Source organism: Lathamus discolor, chromosome 1 (assembly GCF_037157495.1).
Source record: "Lathamus discolor isolate bLatDis1 chromosome 1, bLatDis1.hap1, whole genome shotgun sequence".
Lineage (NCBI taxonomy): Eukaryota > Metazoa > Chordata > Aves > Psittaciformes > Psittacidae > Lathamus > Lathamus discolor.
Window position 1 is genome coordinate 130,754,878 of NC_088884.1, and position 23,106 is coordinate 130,777,983.

At 39.4% G+C, this 23,106-nt stretch overlaps 1 protein-coding gene across 3 annotated transcripts in view; it reads left to right on the forward strand.

The window, feature by feature from the left end:
- WWC2 (WW and C2 domain containing 2) overlaps window positions 1-23,106 on the forward strand; it is a 100,767-nt gene that overhangs the window by 57,119 nt on the left and 20,542 nt on the right. Inside the window, exons 1-10 of one of the 3 annotated variants that reach the window (XM_065695153.1) lie at window positions 233-391; window positions 832-961; window positions 1,392-1,538; window positions 2,454-2,530; window positions 6,695-6,937; window positions 12,408-12,497; window positions 14,290-14,903; window positions 18,412-18,535; window positions 21,067-21,147; window positions 21,232-21,318. In XM_065695153.1, the coding sequence (XP_065551225.1) occupies window positions 342-391; window positions 832-961; window positions 1,392-1,538; window positions 2,454-2,530; window positions 6,695-6,937; window positions 12,408-12,497; window positions 14,290-14,903; window positions 18,412-18,535; window positions 21,067-21,147; window positions 21,232-21,318 (1,643 nt within the window). In that variant the 5' untranslated portion in view covers window positions 233-341. Of the gene's footprint in view, window positions 1-232; window positions 392-831; window positions 962-1,391; window positions 1,539-2,453; window positions 2,531-6,694; window positions 6,938-12,407; window positions 12,498-14,289; window positions 14,904-18,411; window positions 18,536-21,066; window positions 21,148-21,231; window positions 21,319-23,106 lie in introns of those variants that run through there. The other 2 variants (XM_065695145.1, XM_065695138.1) reach the window with 2 other exon arrangements.

Genomic DNA, 23,106 nt, shown 5'->3' on the forward strand with positions numbered 1-23,106 from the left:
TGTAGTTCCTGAAGTAAATACGGAAATACTAAAATGAAATATCTTTTTATCTCAAAGTTTAGGGGCTTTTTTGTTTTGTTCTTTTCAAGTTACAGTTTTTAAAGTCATTGATAGTCCAGGAATTTAATGAATTGCCCAATCTATGACATATGGTGTTAATTATCCAGAGATTTTGTGAATAAAGAGAGCCTGGTGTGACTGGCTGAGTAGAACAGCTGTTCCAGACGGTTAATGCCTAGGATTAGGGTGAACGAGAGGGAAGCTGAGACAAGAATGGTGCTGGTTACATTTCTGTTCTGCAAGGCTGATTAGTGACAAGAAGCTTGCCTGTCTGCCCTGTCATGGTGTGGGTATGGATAGAGGAATGCTGCTACGAAAAAATTCTGCTTCTGTAAGGATCACAGTTAATAGCATGAAAAGTGTACCCAAAAGCTATTTCTGTTCTGCAGAGAGTTATGATGGGCATGGGCATTTTGACAGCATTGTCAGCAATAATGCTATGCTCCTGGTAGCATGTGTAGGAGTTTTCAGTGCTCTGTGCCCCTTATGTCTTCGTGACTGGATCAGCTAGAATTGCTTGTTGAGTAAGGCCCCAGTATTTTAGCTGAGGTAGTTTTAAAGCCAACAGAGGTATTTTTCCCTTGAATATCTGATGTCAGCAAAAGCCATTCACTGGGCATTGTGTGTATGTTAGATAGCTGTCTGTTACAGGAAATGGTGTCTTTTATCTCCTTCACTTCTGTTCTCTAACTATGCTTCTGCCTGAAGCAGAACAATAGAGATGTTAGTATTACTTTCTGTATCTGGTATTAATATTCTCTCTTTCCACAGAATTGACCAAAAAATGTCTGGAGGCCAGAGTGGGTATGAACTGTGTGAGGCCAAAGCCATCCTGAGTGAACTGAAGTCCATCAGAAAGGCTATAAGCTCAGGGGAGAGAGAAAAACAAGATTTAATGAAGGTATTTAGAACAGCTGATGTAAGTTTTGTGTGGATTTGGTTTAACATGACTTGCTTTCCTGGTGATAAATACTTTGCAATTTATACTTCTCAAGGGATTCTCAAAATTCTTTGAGCCATACTAGTATTAAAATGATTTTTCAGAGTGAAGCCTATGACATTTCTAGTTCAAAAAAACCACTCTATGTCAGTCAGAGAATAAAAACTGAGACACACAAACCCACATGAGTAGTTTTTACATTGTCACGGGTGTTGGTGTCCCTTAGTGTCACCTACTGACTGCTTGATTAAAAGGATAGTTTAATATTAAGTAAACCCAGAATTTTAATATTTTCATCTTCCATGTAGACATCTTTTGAAGGTACGCTGGTTTAAACACAATAAAGTGCAAAGGAACTTTAACACCACCTCCTCCTCTGTTTCCTGGACAGAGTCTTGCAAAGCTGAGAGAGAAATTCAATCTTGACCAGACCATTAGGACATCAGAACCAGACTTCAGTTCGAGCTCTGTAAACTCCCAGCTGTGTTTTCCCAGACAAACTCTGGATACAGGGTCTCAGACTGACATTTCTGGTGAGGTGAGCTTTTTTCAATCTTATCAACTGTAAAGGGAAATTGAATCAAAATGCTGCAGTTAATGGAATTGGAATCAAATGGTTGTTTACTGTTGCTGATAGGTATATATATATACACACACACGGGTTTGAGAGAATTAATTAGAATCAGTTATCTGATTTTCCCCCCTTTAAATTTTGAATGAAGATGAACTTACACGTTTGGCATGAAGCATTTATGACAATCTCATTTAATCAACTAGTTGCAGTCCAGTGAAGATCAGCATAAACAGATAGCATTTTTTGATTTGTCTATAGGGTACGTTTCACCTGACAGGCTTAATTCAACATGAAGGCGCTTTTAATTTTCAGAAACAAGATCTCAGAATTTAAATGTGTGATTTCATTTCATGCAGCTGAAAAACTGGCAGTGGAACTACTTGTTCAGTAATTCATTAAAACCTTCTCTGTTTCATTGACTGTATTTTACATATACAGAAATCTGTGCTTTATTTTTGTACCTTCTTTGAAGTTCTGTGAGCTAAGGTTATAAGGAAAAGGCTGTACAAGGTTTTCCAAACAAAGAGCTAAGCCATGTTTTGTAGCAAATTTATTGAAGTCTTTGACTGACCGAATTCTAAAGTAGATCAAAATCTTAGGTGTGAGCACTGTGAGACTTGTTGGAAAATGCTTTTGCTTTACCCCAATGTAATATGGACAATTGGTAATACAGAGTTAAAAATAGATGAACTGGATCAGAAGAAAACGGCACTGTTTTGTACATCTGAGTAGATTCCTAAGGGGGCATTTAACAGCAAGTGTGTGGCTGCAGGTGGGTGTGGTTTTAGTCTTTCAAGTCATAATTTTTCTAGCTTGTGCATAGGTGGTGTTGATTCATTTAACAGCTTTACACATTAATAAGGCTGTTTCTTTTTTCAGCAGGTTGGAGCAAGAAGTAGATCAAATTTAGCAGAGAAGGTCAGACTAAGTCTTCAATATGAAGAGGCAAAAAGAAGGTAATAGGGTTAGCTGCTTTGTTAAGATACAGCCTTCAAGCTATCTCTGCAGCACTAACATTGTGCTGGCAGTGACATCTAGTGGGCTGCTTTCCTGAGGCAAGTGTGCATCACTGCAAAGTGCTTCTTTCCCTTGAGAATGAGCAGACTTTCAGGACCAATTGGTGCTTTTGGAAAGTAGGTCTACGTTTAACGCTAAGTTGAATGTATTAAGAAAGAAAATAAAGACGGTGACAAATTAATATCAGTTCCAGGATTAAGGGAATAGAGCGAGTTGGATTTCCACTGAAAGGAGTCACTACGTTATTTATGCCCATTTTATGCTGCTTTGGGATCATCCTTTCAGTTTACTATGCCTCTGAAGGCTCTTCAGTTTTAGAGTTGCTTCAGACTTCCAGTGCAGATTTAGTGTGCTTAATTATATCTTTTTTTTTCCCTAGGACTTTGCATAATTTACATACTTGTTATCACTATGGAGTTTGGTTTTTTAACGGGTTTAACCTGAGGAGAAAAGAATTCAGGAACTGCTCCACTGATGAATGTGGAATGCCTTTCAAATAAAGTTCTGCAGGGGTTGCTCATGAAAGGAGGGCAATTTTGATGAATTGCCACAGCACTGAAGAATGGGCATCACAAAGCAGAACATTCAGGGTTAGAATGACATGTCGTCTTGTGCACCAGAAGTGCTGCATAATACTGGGAGAAGATTTACTGTTAAAGAAAAAGAAAGTGTGTGTGGAATATCTTTCTCTTAACAATGTATTAATTAATGCCATATTATTTTTCTAATACTTTTCACAAAATCAGGTGTCAGCTATTCAGAAATGTTACTTTTTTTGTTATGGAGGTTCTAATTTAAAGGGAATAGAAATCTAAAACTTTAAGCCATACCCAAAGTTATTTTTTCACTCTAAAGAACTAAAGAAGGCAATACAATAAAAACCAGCACTCTTTCTTCAGATGAAAAATGTGCTTAAAATGTCATTTAATCTGCATGGTCAAGTAGAAAACTGGGAAAATAAATTTGCAGCTTTTAAGTACCAAGTGAAGGCGTAGTTAGTTTTATGTTTTAAAGGCAGGAGGCTGCACAATCAACTGGGTTTTTTTTTTTGCCTAATTTCAAATATATACCCTCCTCATACTGAGTAGTATCTACCATCCTTGCTGGTAACAACAGTCATTCTTTATATCCTTGTTGAGGAATATGGTGGAATTCTTTGATGAATGCATTGATTGTATTGTAGCGCTAAGGCTGTTGTGTTTATTCAGTATTGAACATGTATGATTTTGGCTCAGAATCATTATGTACTTAACTTTAATTGTCAGATAGTGATGTGGATAGATGACAGTTTTTTTCAGGCGTGATTGATCCAAATCCAGATTATCCTTGGTATCAAGACACAGTCAAAACAGAGAAGTCCCAGCATTGTGTTTTATCTCACTTTTTCGACCAAAAAAACTCCTGGCAGTAAGTCAGTTTACCACTTCTACCTGAAAAATAAAAAGAGAGAGAAAAGAAAGCCAGTTCAGGGTATGAGTACTGCAGCACAAGATCTCACTGCCTCACACATTAATCATCCAAGAATGTGGGTCAAAATTTCAGTAGTTCATTCATTTACCTTTGCATAACTAAGTATTTGTTCTATATAACAGTAGTGTGTTTCAAGGTTAAATTCTCTCCTTTAAATTGGTATATTTATTCAGTTTTGTCTGAAAACTGCCTAGTAATGAATTTTCTTTTCAGCTTTAAATAAGAGAATTGTATGTCTTGAATACACTGTTAAAGTCTTTAAAGTGTTTGCACATACTGGTTTTATCAATGACTACTGGGTGAACTTAATAAAGTGTACATATCCTGAACTAATGAAGTTACATACCAATTTGCACATAAAGTTCAGTATCTGATTAGATCCCCCTGAAGTACTATGGCCATTGTAATCAACACTGTAATTCTTCTCTGAAACATTAAATATGAAAATACTTAGCTGTTTTGTGTAAAAATAACTAAGAGAGGATCATGTAAGTGAACTTCTCTACTTGAAAATGATAAGATAATTTCGTATGTTGCATACGTTATGTTGCTTAGCCAGCAGAATGTCTTGAAGAGGTGGAATGTTGATGTTAACTGTACTTAGTTCATTTGCAATTGTTATTCAAAAGGATCCAATACAGCGTGCTTACAATCCTGTCTTGATGTGATGAATATGTGGGTAATATTCCTTGTTGACCTGTAACGCAAGGACTTCCGTAAGAGTGAGACCAGTTCAGTTTTCTTGTCCATCCAGTCTTTTGCCTATGAGGCAGCTGAAAAGAGTCAGTTATGGTAGCAGAGAGCTGTCTATAGCACAGGAGCAAAGGAACTATTTGGATATACTACCATTGCATCCCACAGGCCATCTAACAGCTGTCAGTAGCAGGTCCTTTCACAACAAGATTAGCTAGAACCAGTGACCTGGAGATGAAAGTCTTAACGTTTCATTATCCATCTGAAATTACTCGGTTGTTTTCCCTCCGACTACTGCTCTTCTAAGCGACTGTGGAATATATGTGATATATGTGAGAGCTGCAAAATATGTTGAAATGCTTAATTTCATTTCATCCCACCGTTTGGTTATGGTAGCACTGCTACTATTTCTGTTTATTTTACATTGTTTTTTGTGTGAAAATACCCTGAGTAAAACTTGTTCTTGCAGGGGTTTGGTTGGAAGATGAGTTGTTCAGCTTCTAGTACGTGCAATGGGATACTTAGATTCATCATTAACTATTCTTAGCTTTGCCCATAAATAAATGCCTTAATGTACTGTAAAATTAAAACTGGAGATGCAAAATAAGCATGATATTGTTAGTTTTCTTAATCACAGAAAGCAAACCAGAAAGAAGAAAAACGTTTTCCCAGAGATCTGTCAGAACTGCAGAAAGATTATACATACCAAATTATCTCTGTGTGTGTTTATGAAATGGGTCATTACCTTAAGTAGTGCCTGCTAATATTGAAGTTGCACAGACTTGTATCAGTTGTTGAGCTGATGTAGGGTAACTATGGCAGTTACATGTAAAAGTAACAGATCAGTTCCTCTTGCCCTAGATTGTATGGAAATATCTTTCTGCTTTAACTTCTGGTTTCTCTGCCTTTTTCCAGCCTACAGGAAAGAGGTGCAGAAGGCTAGGAGCTGTTACATAGTTCAGAGCTTCCATATCTTCAGCTATGCAGCTGGTTCAGGTGTGGCTAAGGCTGGAAGTGTCTGAAAGTTATTAGTCCTGTTAGATAATGTGGCACATATAATGGGAGTTTTTAGACTTTCCTAGGGGACATTGAGTCTTTATTGCAAAACCTGCACTTCTTAAGCTATGCTGCTGAGCCCATAGACAGAATGAAGAGAGGCTGAACACTGGAAATGTTCAGGACTGAGCTATAGTACAGGACTGAGCTATAGTACAATAATAATGTAGGGAGGTCTCTACAGGTCAGGACTGAGCTATAGTACAATAATAATGTAGGGAGGTTTCTGATTCCATTATAAGCACGTGTTCACAGAACATGTATGGCTAACCAAGTCTTGGGTGTCTTAACCGTGATTTGACATCTGCAGTGGGAACAGCAGTTGCACAAACTCAAAATTTTGAGTAAATAATTTCCTTTCTCTTTAGGTAGCTGCTGTCCAATAACTTTTTATTTTAATCACATAGAAGAGCAGTGCTTTTGCCTGTTAAATGTTGCATTCACGCATGCTGCTGAAGTGAGTATCTTGCTATGGTGCACATTCTTTCACCATGGTAGTTGCTGTTTGTGAGGAGCAAGGCAGCCTCCAACAGCAGAGGAGAATTCCATCATATTCCTCAGTAAGTAAAGCAAAGTGCCACTACCATGTTACCAGACAGATCGCTTTCAAGAGAGCTTTTATTTACGTTGTGACTTCTACTCAAACTTGGCATTGGAACGCAGGAGCAGCTCATTTTTAATGCGTATGCATATTGCTGTTGGCCTGGATAGGTGCCTTGTTTTTCTGGTGTAGTCTGCATTCTTTGAAGCAAAACTAAATGTATGGCTTTGAGCAGAAAATGTTGTTATATTCTGCCAGCTTTCAAAACACTGTATCACTTCTCTTGTTCCTGGGACTTGTGTGCTGTGCTGTGCTCAGACAAATCTGCTCTGTTTTATTTTAGCATGGCTAACTTGAAGATTGAACTCTCTAAGCTAGATAGTGAAGCTTGGCCTGGGGCACTGGATGTGGAAAAGGAAAAACTGATGTTAATCAATGAAAAAGAAGAGCTTTTAAAGGAACTCCAGTTTATTACACCATGCAAACGTACTCAAGATGAGCTAGAGCAGCTAGAAGCAGAAAGGAAAAGGCTTGAAGAAGAGCTGCTCTCTGTAAACAGCACACCAAGTCAAGCACTTGCTGAAAGGTAAAGGGTTGGTTTTTTCTAATATTAAATGCTGCCTTCTGCGGTCTAACCTCTGTACTCATTGCAGACCCTGAACTATGCCTTGATGGGCTGTTTTCCTTCAGTAACTGTTCTGTGTAGATCTTAATTAAATTTGTTATTAGCCCACTGGGCAGAAACACAAAGAAGTCTTCTGTACTGTGAGAGAATGTGAACACCCTGTATGTGCTCTGCAATATCAGTTGCTCTGCATTTGTTACCAGCATGAAAATGCCTGTGACAGATGTTAAATAACTGAGGAATGTCAACATACCAGCAGGGGGGCAATACATCATTCACTTGTTTCTGATAATAGCTGTAAACTGTTTGAACTCAGGTTACAAAGATTATCTTGATTGTTGCAACATCTGAAGCATTTCATTGTGAGTTTTATTACATACAAAAATGCAACTAGAGGAGGGGAATGGAGTAGTTCAGAGGAGAAGTATAGTTGCTGCAAAACTTCACTAACTTGCTGCTACCTAACTTGTAACTGAAGTGACTCCCACAGTAAATTGTTTTAGCCAGATTCAGAGTTTGAGAAAATCAAAGGTGACTGTCACAAATAGACTCTTCATCAGCTGTAAGTGGAAATAAATTTATGGGCACCTCTAGCTCACATAAAATGCAATAAACGCAAAATGTCATTGTGTGTATCAGTGTAGTATGCTTTATTGAAGTAATACAATCAGCACTGTAAGCCTTTCATACTTCCCTCTGCTAAGAAACACCTGCTGTTGCTCCAGTTTCACTGAACAGTGACATTCCTGTTAGTGGCATTAGATGCTGGGTCCTAAACTATAGCTGAGCAGTGAGGAAATCTTTGGTTTACGAAGTACGAATGTGTATATTAGATATGATTTTAGACATATTTATACACTTCCTAATAGTTCAAACTGCAGTATATAATCCAAGCATGTTTTAGAGGGATTATGTCCTGCTAGAACTATATTTTTACAGGAGACATGTTAGTAGTGTCTGAATTACTGTGGAACTGTTGCTTTCTGACTTCCATTAATAAATGGAGAATAAAGGATCAATAATAAAATCACATTCAGAAATAAGTAATGCAAATCTACGATTTTGCTAATATGCCATTGTAAGTAAGAGCTGAGTTTTGACTCATGCTGTAAATAGGTAGCTGGTTTCTTAGTCTTGTGTTTTGGATTAGCTTGTTTAGTGCCAAAGAAAATCCTGCATCTGACTGTTTTCTCATACGTGTCTGATGCCAAACTGGAAGTACCAAGGGCAAGCAAAATTGTCTCTCATTGTCAGGATGAAATGAAACAGCAGGCTTTTTTCCCCATGAATAGTGACACAAGCAGTTGCTAGAGCTTACATTTTTTCACTCTTATTTTCTTCAAATTTTTCTCCTTTGGATTTTTATTGCTCAAAATGTGGATTTTTTTATTTAATTTTTTTTTTTTCTGATGTTGCTGTGAGATTTGATGTTGTACACTGCCAGTTGAGGTGGCATTTATGGTGGCTTCTGGTTTGCTTTTTTGCTATTCCAGTGAATCTCCAGTGAATTTCTACCTGCAATTGTTTAGGGTACTAAAGCTGTCTCCCTTGATGACATCAGAGCACATCAAGTCTTTTACACCATGCTGTTTTGAGGATTATTTCTGGCGTGTCTGCTATGAACATGAAGAAAATCTTCATTTTGTAGGACTCAGATGCTGAAACTTTTCCTGAACAGTTAATTGGAGAAAAGGATACATTTACTTGTATCAGGTCAGCTGTCAGTATTTTATTTCCTGGAGATGAGGAAGGTTCTTCTCTCCAGTATCAGTGGAGGAACCGCACCATCTTCTAAGTGCTGCACTGTTGTTGCATTACTGTTTTCTTTCATGAGGTTTCATGAATGACTTAGGTTTACAGTGTTCAATATATCCAGTGTTTTCACTGGATAATGCATTTGATAATGAAGCAACAGTGTAAGAAACTATGGAATGCGTCAGACAGAGCTTGATGTGACAAAGGTTGTCTGGGTTGGGGTTGGGATTTGTTTCCTTTTATTTTCTTTTTTTCCTGCAGGGGAAGGAACAGAAGACTTGCTCTGACTTAAAACAAAAGCCTTAGATCATTGCCCAGGGTTATTTTGGAGCAGGATGCTGGAATTGCTGCTGGTAGATGTACACAGAATCAATTTCGAGAAGGAGGATGTAGATCATAACATATCAGCTTCAGAAAATCAGAGACAGTGCATATTCTGACTGCTTTAAGAAACCTTCCAGTAGCTAAATAGAAATAACAAGATTGTGGAAAACTTGCTACTTGCTTGCCTCTGGGTTCGCTCATGTCGGGGGGATTCTGTTGCTGCTTCAGTCCTTGGCAAAATCTTCTAAGTAATCGTAGGCATTTAAGAAGATGTGTGATATGACTACTTGATTGTGCTGTTTCCTGCAAAACTGGCCCCTGCTCTTGTGCCTGTCATAAGCATGTCCATGTAAGTTTGCATTGAAAGGTGAAGTATCGGCTCTTCACCTTTTTAATGTATTTTCCTAAGATTCTGAGTCCCTCTTGGCAGTGTTACAATTTAAGATCAAAACTGGAGAAAAATGTCTTGCTCCCACAATGAGTAATAGGTTAATTTAGACAGGAGGGGTGCAAAGAGGAGACATTGAGAAAGGCCCGTGTCAGAACAGGTAACATGATGGTTATTCAGGTATTTGCATGGTTTTGGGGATATTAAAGTTCCTGCTTGATGCTGTAAAGAGGGAATTTCGTTGTTTGAAAGTTTTGAAGGGTGGTTTGTTGGCTTTGGTTGCTTGGGCGGGGGGGGGGTGTATCCCCCAGTTTTGACTAATGTAGATTAAAACCAAAAAAGTAATTCCTTGAATCTCAATTTGTTGTGAAATACAAAATTATTCACTGTGTGTCTTGGAACTTCCAGGAGTGATTTCATCATCCAGCTTGTGTTTGTGACGTGTGACTAACGCCTTTGTGAAATTTGCCTACAGGTGTTAATACTACTTCTTTAATTACTAGTGGATCAAACTACATCCAGGAAGGAGTTTTTTCAGGAGCAGAACTATATGGGATAAAATACGTTTTATCACGCTCCTCAAGATAATAAAGGGAAATAAACTTTTGCTTCTGCTTTGGAGGAAAAGAAAAAACAAATAAACAAACAAGCCCCAAACAAAAAAATCAAACCTTTTAGTTTAATAGTACAAATTCAGTGGAAAAACTATGGGTTTTGAGGGCTCCAGTCAGGAAAGTTCCTAAGCTTTTAGTTTTCTCTCTTGCCTTTATCCATTAGTAGTTGAAAACATAAAGCAATTTTCATGCCTCTTCCTTGAAGATAAAAATGATATTTCAGTATGGAAAAGCCACTAAAGAGCTACTGAAGAGCACTCTCGCTTGGGAAAAGCAGGATAGATTAGGCTTTAAAAGAAGATGCAAGGCACTGATAAATAGTAAAATGGTAGGAGAGAGTATCCGATAGCATAATTCTCGCTTTGGAAACCTCTGTGTATGCCTTCCCAAGCAAAGAATGAAACACCGTGTGTGCTTTTAACAGTCCTAGCAGGTACTGGCAGATGAACACATTATTGCTGTGTAAGAGCACACGCAGCGTGGGCAGTGGAGTGGAAGTTCGCACCCTGGCTGACCTCGGGGTAACTTGTTCACCTTTGTATAACCCAGATTCACTGGCTGAATAAGCATGGGTGTAAGCAAGCGCTTTTCATGCTTTGCTGAATTGAGGACTTTGTCTTTTTGCTGGTAGCTGACACTAAAAGAGAGTGAATTCTGGGAACTCTCAAGTATTTCCTTCACTTTGCGTAAGAAAGCAATGGTTGATTTTTGGGGTTTGTTCTTTGAAGTGTTCTCTGTATCTGAATTTTAATTTACATATCCTTGAGATGCCAGGAAGGCCAAAGGAATGGTTTCTAAGAATGGACAGCAACTTGGGGTTTTTTTTAAAGAGGGGATGCAGTTTCTTGTCTCTCAAATCAGTTGCTTGAGAACTTGTGACATGTATCAGTTGACTGAGCAAGGGCTAGAGGAGAATGTACTAATCCACAGCTACAGGAGAGTTTTAGCTGAATCCACTGAGGGAAAGTAATTTATTTGGTGTTGTAAATGGAGTGATAAAAGGGAATTATAAAAAGAAAAAATCACTGTAAAACTTAGTGAATCCTTTCTGCTAGCAGCCAGCTAAAAGGAATGGGAGATTCCATCATTTGTGGGTTCAGAGCTGTGCTGGGTAATGGTCAATAAATCCTGCTTTTATATAAAGGTGAACCTTGATACTGAGCATCACAATGCTGTGTGCCTCTGAGGTGGTGACAAAGCTGTTGGGGATGTAGAAATCTTTACCAAGGACTCGCATATCATAGAATGAATCATAGAATGGTTTGGGTTGGAAGGGACCTTAAAGATCATCTAGTTCTAACTCCCACCACCATGTCACGGACACCTTCCACTAGACCAGGTTGCTCCAAGCCCCGTCCTACTTGGCCTTGAACACTGCCAGGGATGGGACATCCACAGCCTCCCTGGGCAACCTGTTGCAGTGCCTCACCACTCTCACAGTAAAGAATTTCTTTCTAATATCTAATCTAAATCTCCTCTCTTTCAGTTTCAAGCCATTCCCCCTTGTCCTGTCACTACATGCCCTTGTAAAAAGTCCCTCTCCAGATTTCCTGTAGGCACCCTTTAGGTACTGGAAGCTGCTCTAAGGTCTCCCCAGAGCCGCCTTTTCTCCAGGCTGAACAAGCCCAACTCTCTCAGCCTGTCTTAAGAGCAGAGGTGCTTCAGCCCTCTGAGCATCTTTGTGACCTCCTGTGGACTCACTTGAGCAGTTCCGCATACCTCTTGTGTTGAGAGCCCAGAGCTGAATGCAGTACTGCATGTGGGGTCTCACCTGGCGATGTGGTCTTATCATCTCAGAACCTTGCACTTGAATGCTGCTTTGATTTACTGTCTCTATATGAAGACTGAAATCAAATGGAGTGCTTTATTTGTAAACTTCTGCAGTGCTACCTCAAGCTTTTGCATCATTAGGGCTAATATTGGTATTAGTGCTCCTTTGGGTTTTTTTCTGAAAGTGTATGAGGTGAGGAGCCAGCCTGCAGCATAGCTTTTAAAACTCTGTTAGTGCAGATCTTATTTTCCTGAAGTTGCAGCTATTTTCCCAGTGTTCATCTGTTACTCTTTTATTGGGTGCACATTCCCCTTGGTACAATGTGAATGTACCAACACTCTGCTTGCTTGCACACTCATCAGGTTCGTTATAGTGCTTAGTATTCTGCAGGTTAAGTCACTCTGCTGGAGTGGTTAGAGTTTTATTATAGGACTGAGGGCTAACACAGTCTCTTGGATTTTAGTAGTTGGCAACCAGATGAAAACGTGGGGGATCTTCACTTTGTTTCTGTCTTATCTGTAAAGTATTTTAGCCTCCAGATTATTTTGCAGTGCTTACCTGTGCTTACTCTCTTTCCAGATTGAAATTGGAGGAGAGAAGAAAAGAGCTGGTACAGAAACTTGAAGAAACGACAAAGTTAACTACCTATTTGCATTCACAGCTTAGGAGGTGAGCCCATACTGCACAATGTTAAACCTGTTTAGAGCAACAATCTAGTGGACCTGGATGCCTCAACTTCATTCTTAGGTTTTTGTCTTAGCTGGAGGCTGAACAAAATTTGTTTAAGTAGGAAAATGCAAATGTAATAGCTTCAAGCGTTTTGCCACCATGCAAACCTTACATACCTTTATAGTTTCAGTAAGCACTCCAGACGGGAGTGTCTGGGTTTGTTGCACAGCCTCCATAATTAAGCAGGCAGACATTATTTTGCTTCAGTGTAAATAAATCAGGAATTGTCTAATGGGTTGCATCTTCAAAATTCTGTCATTGAGGAGACCAAATGGTTTCTCAGAGTTCTATCTAAAATCAGTTATTAGAATTGTATCCTTTATTCTATGTAATAACTGAAGAGACTTAATGAGGACATGTATGCATGCAAATATGTGAATAATTGATTCTGGTTTTGTTCTTCAACACTGACTAACACTTTCTGTAGGCAGAAATGTATCCTCAGCAGGATTTTTTTTCCCCTGACACTTATTGATTCAAAATCTGACTTTGGGTTTATGAAATTCATGGTGATAACAAAAATGTGATTGGTTACAGCAACTGTGAACTCAAACTCACTGCCCTCGTGGGAATCTTTAATGATGTGTACAACTAGTCCGAGGAAGGAGTTTCTCTCACTTCTGGACTGTTACCCTGGGCTACCAAACTATGTGCCCATTATATTTATTCAGGAAATCCTGAATTTTCTTGCATATCCCAGCGGGATACACCAATCGCGCACTGCAGTAATTAACGTATTCTCTTAGAAATCAACCTGGGGCGTTAAGAGGAAAAGGTCCTCTCACATTAAGACATACCTTCCTATTCCTGGGATCTAGGCTGGCTTAGCTATTTCAAACATCTCGGCCAGAGCCCATAAATTGCATTTTGATTGGTGACTAGTTATGGAAAGAGTATTTTATGGTTTTTTTAAGTATTTTGTGCTCCTGTTTGGGCGCTGGGGAGTCTCTTTGTGCTGGTTTCTAGCCCAGAGGCAAATTATTTAAAGTCGCTAGCTCTGTTACTGTTCAGTGAACATCTTTAAAGTGTTTAGAAGGGGCTGCCTTGCATTATTTTTCCTGACGCTATTTCCCAGCAGAGTCCTACTGAGCCAATGCAGTGACACGCGGTTTCTCTGGCCAGCAAGGCTCCTTATTTTTTGTTATTAACAGGAGAAGACTGCATGTTATGGCCTATGGCCTTTGCCACGCTTATGTAGTTGGATTTGCTGTACATGTAGAGTGTGTGTTATATTATATATGTGAAGCAGTTCTCCTGTAAGTTGTCTCCTTTTAGCTGCCACCTTTCTCAGGTGCTTGGGCAGCCGGCAGGCTGCATAAATTGCTCTAGAGGTGGCAGCACTCCTTTGCTGCCATAACATCCTTCCTGGGGATCCCTTTCCTGCCACATTGACCCCGCGAGCACCCACGCCGGAGTTGGGCAGGCCTTTGAGCGAATATAACAGCTGAGAAGGCTGCGGTTACTGCTGGACCAGTTTGTCAAACCTGCAGCCTTCTGCAGAGAAAAAGGGGTTTTGGCAACTTGCCATAAGCTGGACAAATTGCCCTGATAGCGTGTAGGTTGGGCACACTGATCTAAGCTAAGTATGGCTGTTTAAAAACCACAATGCCCTGAGCAGCATTCAGTTGTAAGCAGTTACACAGCAGCTCCAGTCATTGTTACCTCTCCTTGTTCCATATTGTGCTGGTTGACTTTAGTAACGTCAGTGTCCGTGTTTGTGCTTTCTTCACAGCCTCTCAGCTAGTACGTTGTCTGTGTCTTCAGGGAGCAGTTTGGGATCTCTGGCATCCAGCCGGGGATCTCTGAACACGTCAAGCAGAGGGTCGCTAAACTCGCTCAGCTCCACAGATCTCTACTATAACCAAGGCGATCAAATTACAGATTTGGACTATCAGTATAAACTTGACTTTATATTGCAAGAAAAAAGTGGTTACATTCCTTTGGGGCCTATCACTACTATTCATGAAAATGAAGTGGTCAGTTCCCATGGGAGACTGGGTTACAGTGACTCTCCTTCTGCTGCAGACCATCCCAAACTGACTGAACCTCCCAAATCTGTGACATCGCTGTCTTCCAGATCCTCACTCTCCTCCTTGTCCCCTCCAGGCTCCCCATTGGTTTTAGAAGCTGCGTTTTCCGTGTCAGCTCAAAATTCCCCTCTGCATCACCTCACTGCGGACTTTGAAGACTGTGACCTTTCGGGTGATTTTGCAGGCATTAGTCTCTGTGAGAACCAAATATTATTGGACTCTGAAGCCAGATCGGGATCTCAGATTCCTACAGATGATAAAGACCTTAATGAAGGCATTAGGCAGCCTCTGCCTTCTCTACATGAAGGAAGTTCAGGTAATAAAAAAGCCTAATGCCAAATGTATATGTAACATATGTACATATGTATATGTATATGAACATTTTGAAACAACAGCTGGCCCTTGAATGGGGAGGTACCTGATGTCACTGAAGAGTGTCTGGTTAGCACACATTTGCCATGCTGGGCAGTCAGTAGTTCTGAGGGACCTTCATAATGTCTAGCTTTGGGTACAGATTGCTACAGTCAGTCTGATTCCTCTACGTTTTTCAGTAGCTGTCTCAGAAGGCAAGTTTGTGTATTGCAGACTCTGTCATGAAAATATAGCAGAAAACCCTGAAGCTGGATCTTGAAGACACAGAGGATGCACGATGTCCCTAGGTATTGTCAGGATGAATGGGGGTAGAGCAGAAATACCCTCTGCTGGGTTTTGGTAATGTGAAATCAGATGCTTTTTTTTTCTCATTGAAGATGTTACAAACTGACATCCTCTGTGACAAAGATTTCTGGATCTAAGAGTTAGAACTTTTATGTGTGTGTATCTAGTTACATGAACCTGCTGTCACTGAAAGATCTGCAGGTCATTGTTTCTATGAGCTGTGAGCTGAGGAAAAACAAGTGACCACGTCCCCTGTATGGTGAGACTCTTCCCATTTTTAACATGGCTTTCATAGCTTTTAGCTTTTCATTCATGTGAGTTAGAGCAGAGCTCCTAGGCCTAGTGTAGGCTTCCCCCTGCAGTCTGTGGGTAACTTCCAAAAGGATGTCATCTCGTCCTAAAACATAACTTCCCTTTAACCAAGATGGGATGAATGACCCTGTGAGTTACTGAGGTATCCTTAGTAACTAGTTAATTTCAAGATGGCTGTAATGAATCTCACTTCCAGTCTGCAGTACAAGCCGTGCAATATATTTAATCAACTGTATTTGCAAAGCCTTTGGCAGAGTTAGAACTTCAAAAATGCCAGTTGTCAAGAACTGATGGCTTGTCCTCAGTCTTTGCGGCCTTCTGTTAGGGTTGACGGTATGTGGTGCTTTCTCTGCACATCTATCGTGTCATTGTCTTTAAGTACGTTGCAAACCATTCCTGTGTTTATGTTATGAAGTGGCTCTGTTTTGCCAAGGAAGAACTGGGGGAGCCAGCTTTCCACTAGTGCTGAGCACTGGCAGCCCTATTTGAAACCTGATCAGCACCCAGCATTCCCAGCTCTGGGCCGGAGTTGACAGTGGAAGCGGCTAAGGAGTTTGGATTTCTTGGAATAAATACAGCCTAGCTCTAGGGAGTGCATTGTCCAGATTTGTTGCCAAGCTTGAACCCTTGTGCCAGCTTTTAGTAAAAGTATCTGGACATACTGATAAAGACATGAATTTTCGTGAGGAATATTTATGTATTTTATATATAGGTGTCTATCATGGAATTGTTGTAACATCTGTTGGGTAATGAGGTTAGCTTGCTGCATTACTGCAGTAATTTCAGTATGGAACAGAGCAATGTGGGACCACCAGAGAAATGTAACAGTATACATAGTAGAAGCTGGGCATCCCCTGTTGTCCCCTCCCCAGCTCAGCTGTGCAGAAAGGGAAGAAAGAAGTTGACTGATGTCCCAATGGTCTGAACCTCCAAAATGCAAAGTGGGACAACATGGAAGGGCTGGGGGCAATTTTGTCCTTTGTCTTTTCAGTATAGTGGCACACAGTAGTAATTTTGCTTTAGAGCTATATTATAAAAGACGGTGGCGGAGGGGATGGAAAGTAATTTCACCTGCCCATATTTCAGCAGCATATCCTTTCCAAATGAACAGCAGATTCTGGTCTGTTTGTCTTTGCAATCAGCTGCAATTCAGCTAGTTTGAAAACTACATTTAAGATGGCTTGGAATTTGGGAGCACATAAGGCTATGAAGAATCAGAATTATTTCTTTTAAATGTATTTCTTTAAATCATTATTTGAAAGGCATCATGTGGATATCTAATGCTTTTAAGGTTTTTTGAGGGCCTATCATTATGGATAGCATCAGTGCATCTTTTAAGTCTATAAGTAGTTCTGGTTCTAAAATACAAATTCATCCTGTGATTCATCATACTGATACTTCCTCATACAGGGTTATATATATGACACAAATTATCTTTAAATCTGTATTAAGGCTGCCAAAACAAGCACTTAAATTTTGAAAAGCCAGATATTAACTAATTATGCTTCAATAGCTCTAGTTTCCACAGTAAAATGGGCCTCATGGTGAGGCTTCAGTACCTTAGACAAAGATTGGGGGTTGTTTCAGTGTTTCTCCTCCAGTTTCATTCTTGGAACTGCTGTGATGCCAAATGGGAAGGTGTTCAACAAACTCAGCCAGAGGCATAAAATCTGCACGGAAAATTTCAGCCCACACACTGAAGTTTCACAAGACTACAAATCTGAATACTGATGAACCTTACCCTTGGAGGTAGACAGGCACACCTGAAGGCAGTATAGCTAGTATTTTCATGTAGTAATCTGCATAGGCTCTTCAGGTGCAGTGCTCACCTGCTTCTCCGTCTCTGAATTTTCTGCACAGGTGAACCATACAGATATTCACTCCTTTCCACATGCCCCTGCTGTCAGAAACCAAGTTGGAATATCATGTAGTTCTTCCACAGTCAGTCTCTGTCATTGTCAAAGTCACTTCAGGCTTCTGTGGTAATTCCTAAGGGTAATCAATAAATCATGTCATCACCTTCACCCCTCACGTGGTGGGGGGAAAGAGAAAAAGCACTTCATCATCAAGGAAAAAGCATTCTCACTGCCATAAATAAAAGCAGAAATGCAGCAATCAATCTTCTAATCTGAAGCCTTAAATTTTAAACATCTTAACAAGATGTAAAGTCATGATTCAGGAGGGGATGATAATGCATACCAATATCCTCACCCCTTGGCAGATGAAAGTACTGCATAGGCCTTCGGTTCACTGTGCTGCAGAACGTGGCTTTCTGTGAATGCAGCTGCTTCACTGCATGACACCAGCATATGAATGCGAGTTGAAGATTAAAGCTAAGTAGTAGTTGATAGTAAAGAGACTGTAGCATAAAAAGTTTTTGATAGTAAACCAGAGGGGATTTTTCATTTCTAGCAGTTGTATCACTGGGGAGAGGGTGACTCTCTGACTTCTAAATCTTTAATAAACCGTAGGCAAGCACTTTGCCTGTAGCCAAAGTGTTAATACAGCACAGATTGTGAACACAGCAAATGCAGGTTTAAAGATCAAGATCATGAGGGTTAACAATGAAGATAATGAAGGCTAATAACTAGCTCAACAGATATGGGTGATGATAGGAGCCTGTATCTCTGGGAAAGAATAATAGCTGTACATTTTCAAGTTCATCAGTTTAGTTATGTCGCTAGCCAGAATACCTGGTAAGAGCACTACAGTCTCGGAATGTTTAATGATGTGGAACAAAACTACTCTGTGATACTCAGTTAAGGGTCGCTGCTTTCAACTTCACAACTTTCTAAGCAATGCACTTCACTCTATTAATCTCTTGGACTAGTTTTCATTCTTCTTTCTTTCTGCAGGTGTTGATGTACCAAGAAGAACAGCTAGCAACCTGCTCGAGGAGAAAACAGCTTGTGTATCTGCTGCTGTGTCCGATGAGTCAGTAGCTGGAGATAGCGGTGTATATGAGGCTTCTGTAAAACAGTAGGTTTGAGAATAATGCAAGTCTTTCCACCAACAATTTAAATACACCTATAAGTAGTTATATAATACCACAAGTATTTATATAAGTAGGTTATTGGTTATGTCTTTTTTGTAAATATTTTGTACTTTCATATTGAAAGAAGGGCACATTTTCCAAACTGAGGTGTCATTGGGGTTTTTTAAGCAATAAACTTGCATTAGAGTGCTTGTAGAACTTGTTTGGGCAGTGTTAATAAGCTACCTTCTGATCTTCGGGCTTTTTTCTTGCTAGAAGTGTTCCTAGGAGAAAAGCTGAATTCAAACAGTACAGGTTCTGCTGTGTAGCTGCATTGACTTCGCTCAGAGTGATTCTTGTTACTCGCTGTTTTGTTTAGATGTAATCCTAAGATTGCATAGGATTTTGCTTGAAAAATTTCTTTTTTAAAAACAAAGGTATAAGAAAGATAAAAAAAAAATCATCAGTTGTAAGGTAGGTATAAAAATAATTTGGGTTGGGGTTTAATGTTTATGCTTCACTGTGGTAAGCAGGATATAAGAAATGTATTTGCTGTTGTTGCTTTTTGACAATACATAACTTCTACAGGATTCTTCATACTAGCTTGTATAGTATTGTCTGGTTTATGGCAGTGAGAACAATGAACTTTAGACTGCATAAGGGAAGACTTATGAGAGAACTATGAGAGAAACCAGAATCTTTTGTTTTCACCTCAACTTCAGCAAGTCCTTGACATTAAGAATGTTTTGTCCTTTTTGTGCTCAGAGAGATGTTTTAGCAGGATGGTTACAAAGACACAGATGATGTCTTCTGTTGCCAGGCTAAATGCTTGCTATTAGGACAGACAAAGGTGCATTTTGGTATCATAAATGGGTTTTATTGGCCTCTGATAAAGTTACTTTTACGTGTCAAATCTTTCACAAATTAAAAGGTAGTAAAAATAGATGAGACTAAATAAAAAGCTGAAATACAAAAAGGATTTCTCCTGAGCTATTGCAGTGCCCATTCAGTCTCACCTTAGGCCATGAACCCATATTTCACCCTGAACTCTGAAATCCTAACATTAGTTTTTTCCATGTCTTCATTTAGACCTAGTACAACTTCTTGGGCTGAAACAAGTGCTCATCTATTAAAAACTCAGCCTTCACTTGAAAGAGTAGCTGTGGCTGTGTGTTTTGGTTCAGTAACCAAGTAACCATTGTTGTCTTTCCATTTTGTTTCGATTCGGAGCGGCTGTGATCAAAACAGACTGTCTGCTTCAGTTACAAGGTCCAGTGAATAGAAATGAACAGACTGGACCAAAGCTGTGGATGTTCTCTGGAGCAAGTCTTCTTGTCTTGCAAGTCCTCTCTACAGCTGGAAGTAGTGGGATAGGCGGAAAGCAGAACAAATTCCTGTTGTCTTTCTGTTGTTGCTCAGGAAAAGATGAAAGAAGACAGTTGTTTTTCCTAAGCCTGTGTACAAGAGGAAGCTATAGCTATCTGTGCAAGCTAAGATGTACAGACTATAGATATTCTATGATAGCTCCAGGTGTGGATATTCTTAATTATTGCTGAGTAGGAAGCAGTGAAGAGGTAATGAGTGCCTCTGTGTGAGTTGCTTATGTTTAGTAGAAGTGTTTTTATGAGCACTGTGTATGAAATGACTTATAATTTGTCATTGTGCTCCAGAAGTTGCACTACAGTGATTTCTGCCGTATAGACCATGAAATAAAATGACTTGGGGATGAAATAAACACACTCTATCAAATTAGCCATCAGCCAGGAAATGAATAGTAAAAAGGAAGCCTCTAGATGCAGAGTCTTAAAATAAAGCTGTCATTTCTTGTGGGATGCCTGTGTCATTCTCCACATTTCTTATCTTGACACTTCCTGTCTTGATCTTGTTTACTGATCCCAACAGTCTCGTTTTAAAAATCAGTGAAACACATTAATACTGCATCCTCAGTCAGACCTCCCAGAGAATGACCGGAATTATTTTGCCACATGGATTCTCTGTAATTCCATTGAATGCTAGAGTTGCTCTTCAGCTGCAAGACTTGAATCCCTTTGGTTCTTTCCTTGCTTCTGAAAACAGGCTCAGAGGAAAGGTGCTTCTTGTTCGCACAGAAACCCCTTTATTTTACAGAGCTCCTGCTCCTTGAATATCCTTCAAAACAGTATTTCAAACCCAGTTCACATGTGGTCTGATGTTTATTACAGGTCTTGATTTCCTATTTTGTATTCAGTAGGGAGATAAGTACGAAGTATGAGTAGGAAAATGTCATGAGTTTTTCTCTTGCCTGTTACTTTGGCCTGCTTCAGTAATCAGCCTAAGGTCTTTCTGATTCATTACTGGAGTTGTCAAACTGTTCAGGCAGCAGCTGTCCCCCAGACTGGTATTTCTATTATGTAGGCTCTGAGATTCTCATTTGGAGTGCATGCTGTAATTAAATCAGCCTGTTCAGAATGTATGTGTTCTGTGTACGCATACCATAGTTACTGCTGAAAGCTAACTATAATTTTCCTTAATCTGAGTATTTGACTCTTTGCCCTAGACCAAATGAAACTGAGGATATTGTATATAGTGAAGATGATACAACACCTCTAGAGGCTGCCCAGGTACAAATAGGGCTCAGGTAAGTGAGTAAGCAAAGGGAGTATTTCTGTTTGTACGTGAATGCAACTTGTAAACTTCCCTTATGTTGTCCTTTCTTCAACAGATACGACCACAGCAATGCAAGTTTTGTGATAATCATCATACGGCTCAGAAATCTTCTGGCATTTTCTGTTCCACTTGGCTCTAAAGTGTAAGTCAAACAATCACTCTGCAGTAGCAATAATGAATGGTACGAATTCTTCAAAGGAGTTGATTGGTTTACTGCCTAACAGCACTAAAATACATATAACACTTTTTTAACTGGGTTAGTACTGAGATTTTAAATATTCCAGCAGTGCTGCAGGAAGCAGTTATCAGCAAATTTGCATGTTCCAGTAAAGTGAAACAAAAAGGATTCATTTAGTGTTTTAAAACATTTTGTAGCTTTGTGAGTGCAGAACAGCTATTCTGTTGTTACTAAGAATGTTCTTTTGATACTTTGCCATTCTTTCCGCTCAGAATGTTGTCTTTTTACATTCATGTGGAATTTTGATGTAAAATGATGTTAAAATAGTGTCTGCCTTTTAAGTGAACTCTTAAAGGTAAGGAGTAATTCGATAAATTGCAGGTGGACAAGCACAGCCACACTGAGATACACCAACCCTCATGACAGGAGCTTGGAGGTGTGTAAAGAGTTAGTTCCTGTGTTGAACTGGAAATACTGTGTTAATCAACTTGTGTTGAATAGGAAAGGTCTAGAATAATTGCAGAGGAAATCGTATGTAGGAAATGAAGAAAAATGCCTGAATAAGAAAATGTTACTGCTGGGATTCTAATCCAACACTCTCATCTGTAGAAATAAGTACAGCTTGCCTTGGCTCCCTGGGGACACTTGTACTGCAGTGAGGTTCTTTTACAGACTGGAAAGCTAGCTTAAACTGTTGAGAAGGTAAATAAGATTAGAGTAGAACATAATCAATCCTTGCAAAATTTGGGTTTCTTGCTGGTTCCCTTCCTCTCATTTTGGATTTGATTGGTAGATCAAGAGGAAGCCACTGAATATTGAAAGGATGTATAGGCATACAGGCCTGAGTGGCTTGTTGAATTTTCTGTTTGGTTTTGTTTGATCTTAATAACAAGTGATGTCTACGATCATCCTTCCTTCTCTGACCTCCATCTTTCCCCTGCTCCCCTTCCAAGTCCACTAACATTTAGCAGAAGAACATAGAAAAACTATAGAAGAATTAATTGACGCAGCTGAGAGGAAAAGTAGATAATATAGAATATAAAAAGAATGTCAACAAAATATTCAGTATGATAAAGTTAGGCTGTCCCTGGCTCCTTTTTCTGAAGCTATAATTAGTAGTCGAATGTCTTCAGTGCAGAAATCCAGACCTCCTTCTGCTAATAAGATTTAATAAAACTGAAGCTACACAAAACAAGGAGGAAGAAAGGACAGGGTAAGGGAAAGACCTTGCAAATAGCAGTTTTTCTGCCTTTTGCCATGGTCTCCAGATATATGTGTAGATAGATATATAGATATATATATGTATAGTACAGATATGTACAATGATAAAAATTGGTCCTGGAAAATGATGTTATGCTATAACTGCATTTTCTAGAACATCAAATTGGACAGATTAGCACATTATTGAACTGTTACAGACAGAGGAGTAGATTTGACGTGAGGTCTTACTGATACCTGTTTCCACACTGTTTGTAAGAGCTGTTCATTTTTGGAGTAGGTAGAGCCTAGACAAATACTCGTTATTACTTGTGTCAGAATAATATTTTCATCAGTTGGGAAGGCATAGGTTTGTCACAATAAAATCTGAGGCATTGGTTGACTCGTCACCTTCTTTAATTGAAATGAAAGTAAGCACTCTTGTAAAACAAAGCCAATGAGCAATTTGTCTTTTACTTCTCTGTTTACCCCTCTTGCTGGCCTGATGCAAATAAGCTGGCTGATAATTGTTAAAAGAGAGCTCTAATGAACCAC